The following is a 10,464-nucleotide window of genomic DNA, read 5'->3' on the forward strand; positions in this document are numbered from 1 at the left end:
AGGTATTATCTTCTCTAACTAAAGCTTCCATTCTCTTAGCTTGCTTGTGGGGTCGTCCTTTATTTTTTTTTCCTCTTGGTGCTACGAACACTGCATGTGTGCCTCCTGAACATGACAGTCTTCCTCTTGAACCATTTCCCTTAGGCCTGCAATATTTTAATGATAACCAAGTGATAAAACACAAACATCATTAAGTTAGAGTAGTGCTATATGTTACCTCCCAAGCTTCTTCGGTGCATAAGAAGAGGACATTGAAGCTTGAGATTCCTCCACTACTGGATTTTTGCAAGTTTTCGCATGATGCCCAAGATCACCGCAACGCTTACATTTGTGCATCTTCTTCGATGTATTCTCATCTGTACCCCTAATTCTCTTCTTTTTAGGCCTTCCTGGAGGTCTTAGACTGAGCTTAGGAGGCAATACCTTATATCCAATATCAACTTTTATCCATTGGGCCTTGTCAGGTAATGGTCCAATTTCTAATGCATAGGCAGTCTTATACTTGGCAACAGTGAAGTACTCCGAGACATAATTTTCCAAATTTGCACCTCTCATACTACAAATAAAAGCTGCAGCATGCATACAAGGAATGCCCGACACCTCCCACAGACGACAGGAGCACCTTTGTTCATTTAGAATTACTTCATGTCTTCCATTAGTCTCAATTACTTCTGCTCTATAATCACTGGTTCTATAAACATTATAATCACCTAGCTTAAGGCTAATGTCTCTTACATACTTCATTACCGCAGGAACTAAATTTCCTTTCCAGCGGGCAGCCATTCTCCTTCTTGCTTCCATTTTCACCATAATTTTTTGTCTTACGATATCTAATAAATCAAGAACTGGCCTATGTCTAGCCTCAGAAATCCAAGCATTGAATGACTTCGAAAGGTTGTTTGTTATATAGGAGCACTTAGCTGTGATGCCAAACTGAGATCTACTCCATAAGCCAATATTTTCAGCATTAAGATACTTGAATGCCTCCAAGCTAGCCTCCTTAATTTGATTGATGATATCGTCATGTTGGACTTTTGTATATGCCCTTGCAGCTCCCCATACCTTAATTTTAAGCCAGTCTCCTGGAAACATTGTTTGAAAGTTTTTGTACAAGTGTCTCATGCATTTTCTATGTTCTGCTTGAGGGTATATATGTTGCACTGCTTCTTCGAGTCCCTTTTGTCGATCTGATACAAGTACTAGACCTTCTGGAGTTTGAATTGATTCTTTAAGTGCCTCCAAAAACCAAGTCCAGCTATCACTATTTTCAGATTCTGCAATACCAAAAGCAACTGGAAACAAACCATTATTTCCATCAAGTGATATAGCAGCCATCATCACACCCCTGAACTTTCCCTTTAAGTGGCAACCATCTAGGCCTATGAAAGGCCTACAACCAGCTAAAAAGCCCGTACTGCAAGCTTGTAGACAAATAAAGAAGCGGTGGAAGTAATGCTTGTCATCAACCACATCTAACTTTAGCTTTACTACACTACCTGAGTTTCTTCTCAAAAGCTCCTCCTTGAAATCCTCCATTCTCTCAAAAGAATCTGCCCAATTACCATGAATCATAGACATGGCAAGCTCCTTTCCTCTCCAAACTCTATGGTATGGAAGCTCAAGATGATAGAATTGCAACAATCTCCTTCTTAACTCAATAGGTGACAGGTCACCCTCTTTTCGTAGCCAACCAATGATCCTATCACATATCCAAAATTGTGTGGCCATCTTGTTGCCACATTTGTTTATAGATGAGCATGTATGAGGTTCCTTCAATTTTTTGACCTGCACATACAAACAGAATAATATATTAATACATGCAATATTTTTCATAAGCTCTGTAATTAAAAGCTAACATATTTCAACCATAATACCTGAAATGTATGACCATCACATAATAGTGAAGCATGAAGTCTCCACCACGGTTATCGGATGGATTCGGAGGGGGACGACGGGTGATGGTACAGACCACCCCTTGATCCGCGACATAGGGAGTATGATGAGAGATGAGAGAGCCTTTCAGGCTCAGCATGTATTTAGAGAAGCCAATGGGGCAGCCGACTGGGTGGCGGCCCATGCGGCCCATCACTCAGGGTACACCCTTTGGTCGGGGGAGGAGGAGCTGCCACATGCGCTCCGCGAGTTGCTTTATTTTGATTTTCTTGGATGTATTCGTACACGTATTGTATGAAATACCCGCTTTCAGCAAAAAAAAAAAAAAAAAAGCATGAAGTCTCCAATTACAAGCTTCATTTTTGCAACTCACTGTCATTCTACCAGGCTCACTTTTGAGAACTCTTACGGCAAATTCATTCAATATAGCATACTGACTCAGTGCCACCTTGAATTGTTCTCGACTTGTATATTTTGTCCCTATGGCCATGTTAGGATCCTCAATGTCCATCTCATATGTCTCTCCCTCATACTCTATGATATTTTCATCATCATCAGAAGAATCGCTATTATAAATACTGTGATAGCTACTCTCAGAACCATAAATTTCAGTATCTATTTTGTTGCCCAGAGATGGTCACCCAAGAGGGGGGTGAATTGGGTGTTTTAAAACTTTTCGCCTAATTAAAAATAAAACACACAAATGTATGAACTAAAGTAAAGAAAGAGGAATGAGAAAGGTCAATCGCAAACACAAGGTTTTATAGTGGTTCGGAGCTTCCACTGCTCCTACATCCACTCCCCAAAGCACCTTTGGGAATTTCCACTATAATCCAAGATTACAGTCCGGTAGTTTTGCGAGTGCACTACCCAACTCGTTGTTTTACACCGGGCTAACAACAAACCCTATAACCCCCAATTTCACTTAGGCTTGGGACGCCTTTCCCTTGTTCCAAGTCCCTTGACTGGAACAAGCACAATATTGATAGAGTTTTACAAAAGATTGGAAAGCTCTAAATAAGCAAATATGACAATGATAAGCAATAAAACCCGGAAGAATCCTTTTGCCGTTGGAAGCGTGGGAAATGATGATTCTTCCGATGTGGATCGCGTAGTCTTAAGTGTGAGCTTTGAATCCCGAGCGGAAGAGAGTAGTTGAGCTTGAAATCACTTGGAAAACTTGAAAGCACTTAATTTCTTCACTTGAATGCACTCACTTCCTTGAACCTCTCTCTCTTGCTTCTCTCTTAAATGATCTAGCTTTGGGTTGGTGGAGAGTTTTTGAGAAGCACTTAAGAGGTCCCTTTTATAGCCCAAAAAGCAAATATAGTCGTTAGAGATAAAGTAAAAGAGATTTGAAATTCAAACCAGACCTGCAAAAGTTGTCAGTCGCGTTCCAGGCGCTCCGGAGACGTCTCCGCTTCAACGCGAGACGTCTCGGCTGTATAAATTTACTTTTCACTTTGTTTGGGGTCGACTCGGCACTTTACGGGGACGACTCTGGAATTGTACCGTTTGAATCCTTGTTTTTCTGTTTTTCTGAGAGGGTCGTCTCTGTACTTTACGGGGACGTCTCGGCTTGTTTGCACTTTTTGCATGGGGACGACTCCGCTGCCTTGGGGACGACTCCGCTGTTATAACTCTGAAAAACATGTCTTCTGGAATTCTCTGAGAGAGTCGACTCCGCTCTTTCAGGGGACGTCTCCGCTGCCTTAACTCCGAAAAAGACATCCTCTGGAAAACCCTGAGAGAGCCGACTCCGCTACATCGGGGACGACTCGGAAACTCAGCTTTTTACTTGCGGGGACGACTCCGCGTACTGTGGGGACGGCTCGCGCATATCACTTGAAATCGGCCTTTCTGCCGCCACTGAGAGAGTCGACTCCGCTACTGAGAGAGTCGACTCCGACCCTGCGAGATGCCTCGCCGGGTGCCGGGGACGTCTCCAAGTGTACCAGTTCTTCCTGTTTGTGCCAGAGACGTCTCTGAGACCATCAGGAGACGTCTCGGCTGTCCCTGATCTGTTTTCTTCATCTCAAAAATTCTTCAATAAATCCATAAAAATTATGGAAACTTGCCTAGACATTTCTTAACAATATTCTTAATAAAACACATGAAATCCTCAGTTAAATTGTTAAGATAAATGGTATTATACTCTAGTGTTTTGTATTCATCAAAATCCATTAGGGGATCAACAATCTCCCCCTTTTTGATGATGACAAAACACTGAGTATATGCAAAATTCGAAATTTAAACATATACACAGTATTTGATCAGATATACAAGTCTAATATTTTGATTGGAGCTAGATACAATGTGCATAATTCAAAATAGTCAATTTTCAGTTCTATCCTTATGCATAAAATTGATCTTAATAGCTCTTGAGCAATTTTAGCATATCAACTGAATTTGAATCAAGTTAAAATGAAATATTGATGCTAAAGATAATTGAAGGCTAAGTTCTTTTTGACTCCCCCTTTCTTTTCAAGAAGGGCAATTATCTTAAAGCCAATATTCTTCAATTTTATCTTTTCTAATTCAACTTTGGAGTATGAATTTCGTATTTTGCATTCCAATGTATCCAATATCCATATTGGTTCTACTCCCCCTTTTTGTATTTCATAATTAAGTTAAGTTCTATTATATCTACTCCCCCTTTTTGTCATCAACAATGAAGGGGACAAATTATCCTTAGGTGCTTAAAAGCATACTTCCTAGTAAAATTCAGCCTATTTCCATGAACCACTCAAGGATATTCAAGTTGTGCTCTCCCTGTCCAAGTTATTTCTATTAATGAATTTAGTAATTCATATCACTCCCCCTTTGTTTTGGTATTCATTTCAGACACCTCTTTTTGTTAATCATAGTTATCACGAGATGTGCTCCCCCTGTGTCATATGCATTGATAAGTTGTGTTAAATTTTACCACTTAAGGCATGCTATGAGATTTTTATGGCACATCACTAGATCACATACACAATCACAGAATCACATACACATAGTTAACAATGTACACAAAGTTTCAAAAGAAATTGTATTCATGTATCATTGCAAACCTTTGAAGTCAGTACAAAGTTAAAAGAAGAAAACATTACAAGTATTGATTTCTAATACAAAAGGTGTTTCAAAATAGCCTAGGGTTTACAAAAAGAAGATCCCTAGATGTCTACAAAATGTCCCTCATCGGCGACGTTGCTCATAAGCCCTACAAGCTGCATCTATAAATGCATTGATTGAATCCATTAGGGTCTTAAACTGATCTTCCTGTGACTTATGGAAGGCTGCCACAAGTGCTTCAAATTCTATGGTTGCCATTTCAATTCTTCCTCTAAGTTGGGCAACCAAGGTGCCCACATTGCCTCCTCGGCTTGTCAACTCTTTAAGACTATTTGAGATGGTCTTCAAGCTGTCCTTTAGCTCAATTGATCTGAAGGTTTGGGTGGCACCCACACCAACTATTTCTTGCGTTGTAGCTTCTATCTGAGCTCTAATTTCCTTCAGCTCTTGTAGAAGCCCTTCATGTGAAGCTCTGATGGGGGCCAACTCAGTAGAAATCATGGATCTCATTTCCTCCCTCATCTGCTAGCAAATGACAGATGCTAAGGTGCGCATCTGGTCTTCTGATAGGAAGGAGGGCCCACTGACTGGAGGAGGTGGTGGCATGGATGTGGAAGGTCCAGCTGAGCTGGAGGGTATATCAGGGAAATCCATGTGGCTAGGTGGAGGAGAGTGGTGGTCAGACTCCTGATGTGGGATCTCAGGCTCTAGAGTTTGAGCTTTTCTTTTTGGTACCTTGACCCAAGACCCATCTACCTTTTGAAACTCCATTCTTCGCATTGTGCCCTCATTATAGTAGTCGGTGTTTCTCAAGGGTTTTGCAGGTTCATTTTCGGGAATGTGAACCTTAAAGTGTTTAAATACTAGGGTAAAGATCATGCCATAGGGTATACTAAACCTAGAATACCTATGACATAGAGCAATGTAGTTTAACATGAGTCTAGGGAGGTTTAGAGGAATCCCTAGTAGGATATGGTGCATGATAACTAAATCCCGCTCCGAAACAAAATCGAAGCGACCGGTTTTAGAAAACAAGACCCGGTTGACAATACTCAAAAGTAATCTCATCTCGGCATTTAGGTCTTGTGAGTTCACTACATCAAGAGGGCCGCAGTCCTCTCTTCCTAGAAGTAAGTTTAGGGCTATTTCCCTTTGAGGATGTGAGGTCGGAGCCTCACCATCCTTAGGAATTTGCAAAACAGTGGATAGAATATCCTCATTAATTTCTACTAATGTCCCCCGGACATATGCAGTGTACCATAAGTCCCCTAAAGCCATATTACTAAACATTTCTCTAACAAGGCCGGAGTAGGTCGAGGTATTGAGGGTACAAAAGTATTCCCACCCTTGGGCACGGAGTCTCTCTCCAATAGAGAACCCCTCACTATCTAGGAAATGAAAATCTATGTACCTCCCAGTGGTTACTGTGTGATTCGCACAGAATATGGTCGCGGTTGGTGGAGCAACCGGAGGAGACGGCGCGGAAGGTTCTTCCCTCCGTTCCTCACCGTCGGCCGCTGCCCTAGGACGCCTCCCACCAGTCCTCCTAGCTCTTTTAGGTGCCATTGAATGGAAAACCTAGAGAAATGAGGAGAAAGAGGCTAGGGTTTGTGTTGGAGAGAAAATGGAGGCTAGGATTTTTGTTTTTGTCGGGGATGAAAGGGATAGCTCGGGTCGGCTCGAGCTGTTTCGACCTATTTTAAAAACCCTCGTTCGGTCCCCGAGACGTCTCGGCGACTAAGGCGAGACGTCTCGCCGGGGGGACGTCTCTGCGATTTGCCAGAGACGTCTCCGGCACTGAAAAATTTCAGACTGATTTTTATCTTTTCCCAATTTGTTTCATTTAATCACTCTAATCAATATGATTTCTTTTGGTGAATATGGAATGAGTTTGTTTGTGATCTTCCCCCTTAATAATACATCCTATAGAGGTTTAATAATGATTTTTGAATTATTAATGTTGAAATGAGGAATGTTTGACCAAATTTCGAATGCCTATGAAATAGGCTCTGAAAATGTCTCCATGAAGAGTCCAAGGGAGGGTAACCATCCTCCGAAAAGTCAAACAGTTCGTCATTTAGCTTAGATGGATTCATGCTTTCACTTATGTTGACCTTGAGGTGGATTACTAGTTTGAGTAGCAAGGCAATGCAATACAAGTTTAATTTATTTGCTAGGATCATACAAGCTCAAAGCATTCCTTAGGAAGTTGAATCTATCTTTACAAAGGGGCTTTATAAAGATATCGGCCAATTGATTTTCAGTACACACATATTCAATCATCACATCATTTTTCAGCACATGATCCCTAATAAAATGATGCCTAATCTCTATATGCTTTGATTTAGAGTGTTGGACAGGATTCTTTGTTAAATTAATTGCACTTGTATTATCACATTTAATTGGTATATTATCCATTTTGATACCGAAGTCTTCAAGTTGTTGCTTAATCCAAAGAACTTGGGCACAACAGCTTCTAGCTGCAATGTACTCAGCCTCCGCTGTGGACAAGGCAACTGAATTTTGTTTCTTGCTAAACCAAGAAACCAAATTAGCACCCAAGAATTGACATGTGCCACTTGTGCTTTTTCTGTCGAGTTTGCACCCGGCAAAATCAGCATCGGAATAAGCAATTAAATTTATGTCAGATTGTTTTGAATACCATAAGCCTACATTAGATGTCCCTACTAGATATCTAAAAATTCTTTTAACAGTTTGCAAGTGTGATTCCTTAGGACATGCTTGGTATCTAGCACACATGCAAACACTGAATAATATATCTGGTCTACTAGCAGTAAGGTAAAGTAAAGAGCCTATCATACCTCTGTACAATTTGCAGTCTATACTTTTACCTTTTTCATCTTTGTCAAGCTTGCAACTTGAGCCCATGGGTGTGCTGATTTCCTTTGCATCCTTCATCTTGAATTTTTCCAACATTTCCTTGATGTATTTGGACTGACTGATGAAGATGCCTTCCTCTGATTGTTTTCTTGGCAGTTAATGGTGGCACGATTGTCTGATAACCAATCCATGCCCAGTATGACATCAAAGTCTAACACTGCCAACTCAATCAAATCGACTGGGAGTGTCTTACCTTCTACCTCTACCACACAGGTAGGATACACATATCTCACTTCTATACTATCCCCTACAGGTGTGCTAATAACTAAGGGAATATGCATCAATATCTTATCCTTAGCTAACTTTTTAGCAAAATAAGGGGACACAAATGAATGGGTAGCTCCAGAATCAAATAACACTCTAGCTTTAATCTTATCAATGAGGAGCATACCTGTCACAGCTGCATTTGATGCCTGTGCCTCCTGTGGATTTACCGTGAACACTCTTCCTTGCCCTCTGCCTGCTGGAGCTAACAGCTGAGATGGTCCAACACTCTGCTGTGACGTTGGTGTCTGACCTCTGCCTCTGCCTACAGGCCCCCTACTACTAGGCCTGTCCATCTGCACAGAAGGGTAGGATGTTAAAGGCACAAACTGCTGGATGGCACCCTGCGGGCATTCTCTGACAAAATGACCCGGCTGTCCACATCTGTAGCACACTCCCTGACCCATTCTGCATCTGCCAGGGTGCTGCTTCCCACATATGCCACACATTGGCCATGATTGGAACTTAGATTCAGTTCTGGCCATAGTGACCGGAGGACGAGGTGCTAATGGTAAAGAAGCATCCTGTGACTGACCTCTTCTCCTCCACTTCCTCGTACGTGGGGCAGGTGGAGCTGAGCGTACAGACTGCTCTGTCGGGCCCTGCGGGAGACTTGCTCCCTCAGATCTACCTCGGCTGCTTTGCCCTTTCCCCTTACTCATTTTCCTCTGTTCTCTTTCAGCCCTTTCCTCTTTGTTTCTGATCTCCCACTGTTTTGCTTTATCAATCAGCCTAGACAAGGTGGGGACCTCTACTGCCAGTACTGCATTATAAAGCGGAGAAATCAGACCCCGCCTGAATCTTTCTATCCTGGCAGCTTCAGTGGGGATGATGTAAGAAGCATACTTCCCCAATCTAGTGAACTCACGAGCCTACTCAGATACGCTCATTCCGGGCATCTGCTTCAGCCTCTCAAACTGAAGAGCCCGATTCTGCCTCTCAGCCGGAGACAAAAACTCATCCATCACTGCTTGCCTGAACTCTTCCCAGGTTGGAGGATTCCTACTGTACAATCTGTCCTCCACGTGCCTCTGGTACCAGCCCCAGGCATCTTCTTTCATTGTGAGCCCTACAAGTTCTATTGCCCTTGCATCAGAACAGGGCAGTCTCCGTATCATCTTTTCAGTCTCCTCCAGGAATCTCTGAGGATCTTCACCTTCTTCCCCCCTTAAACTCGGGGGTTCTGAGCCTCAGAAATTCCTGTACAGTAATCCCCTCATCATCTAGAGCCCGCCTGGCCAAACTTCTTGGCACAACTACAGGAGGTGGGATGGATACTACTGACGGGGCAGGAGATTTCCCCCGAGCAATCTGCTCCCTCAGAGCCCGATTCTCCGCCAGTAACTGTTCCATCAATGCATCTCTACTTCCTACCTCTCCTTGATCATCAACTCTCCGCCTGTCTGCAGGAGGAGATTTTTCTCTTTGGGGCTCGACATGTGCAGAACCCGCATCCAATGCTATATCTGGCTCCATTTTCCTTGAAAGTATTCTTTATGTGTCTCTAAAAGAGTCAAAAAGAGAGGGCAGTCGTTACACAGAGCCATAATATATTTTACTGAATTGTAAATGACTCATAAATGAATATACAGAAAAATCCTATGCTCCATAGTATAATCCTATACTTAATCCTGACTCACCCTATTGCTCTGACAGGACTCTTGTTTAACCTTTGCTCTGATACCAAGCTTTGTCACGACCCCCGCCCCGTTCCCGGCGGGCCGCCGCGACGGTCCTAGGGTGCGGGTAGGCATAAGGCCACCAGCCACCGCGTAGAACCCTACTACCTATCAATCATCAATGAATCTTGAAAAATTTGGCATGATGCATGCACAAAATGATCACTTTTCCTATAGTGACCTGTCAGGATTATCTCAATACATACAACACACTACCTGTCAGAGCAGCAATCACATAATCCGTCACATAATGAACCTGGACAATATATATCAATACATTATCTCAGGCATATAACTCGTATGTATAAAAATCTGGTTCCCATTCCATCCATGGTCAAACCCATATCCACAACAGGATCTATGACTGTAACTATACACTATATACAACAGAAGGTTTATAATACACCAAAAGGGTATAAACCTCTATCTACATTATACTATACTATACTATGGAGCGGCACAGCTAGCAGGCAACCACTAATCCTGCTCCTCTCTATACAATACCTGCCCTGCAATCAAAAACACCAAACTGGGGAGTGAGTATATAAATACTCAGTGAGTGGAGTAGAGAGTACTATGCACATGAGACAGAATATAATCATGGCTCGAGATGAAATCTCAAGATCAATAACAACATGAACATGAACTCAACATAGAGAATATGGAATAA

General features: G+C 42.3%; 1 protein-coding gene across 1 annotated transcript; it reads right to left on the minus strand.

Moving 5' to 3' along the window:
- LOC148714216 (uncharacterized) lies at positions 1-1,775 on the minus strand. Its single transcript, XM_088717586.2, has one exon. It carries the CDS (start codon positions 1,726-1,728, stop codon positions 214-216), a length of 1,515 nt encoding a protein of 504 aa, XP_088573712.1. The 5' UTR covers positions 1,729-1,775; the 3' UTR covers positions 1-213.
- Positions 1,776-10,464: the final 8,689 nt, after the last annotated feature.

The sequence above is a fragment of the Phoenix dactylifera genome, chromosome 3, assembly GCF_051530095.1.
Source record: "Phoenix dactylifera cultivar Ajwa chromosome 3, Ajwa_hap1_PhDact_Kaust_v1.1, whole genome shotgun sequence".
NCBI classification, from domain to species: domain Eukaryota; kingdom Viridiplantae; phylum Streptophyta; class Magnoliopsida; order Arecales; family Arecaceae; genus Phoenix; species Phoenix dactylifera.

Excerpts from the sequence above, each read along its gene's own strand:
- LOC148714216 (XM_088717586.2), bottom strand. The coding sequence starts at position 1,728 with ATGGCCACACAATTTTGGATATGTGATAGGATCATTGGTTGGCTACGA.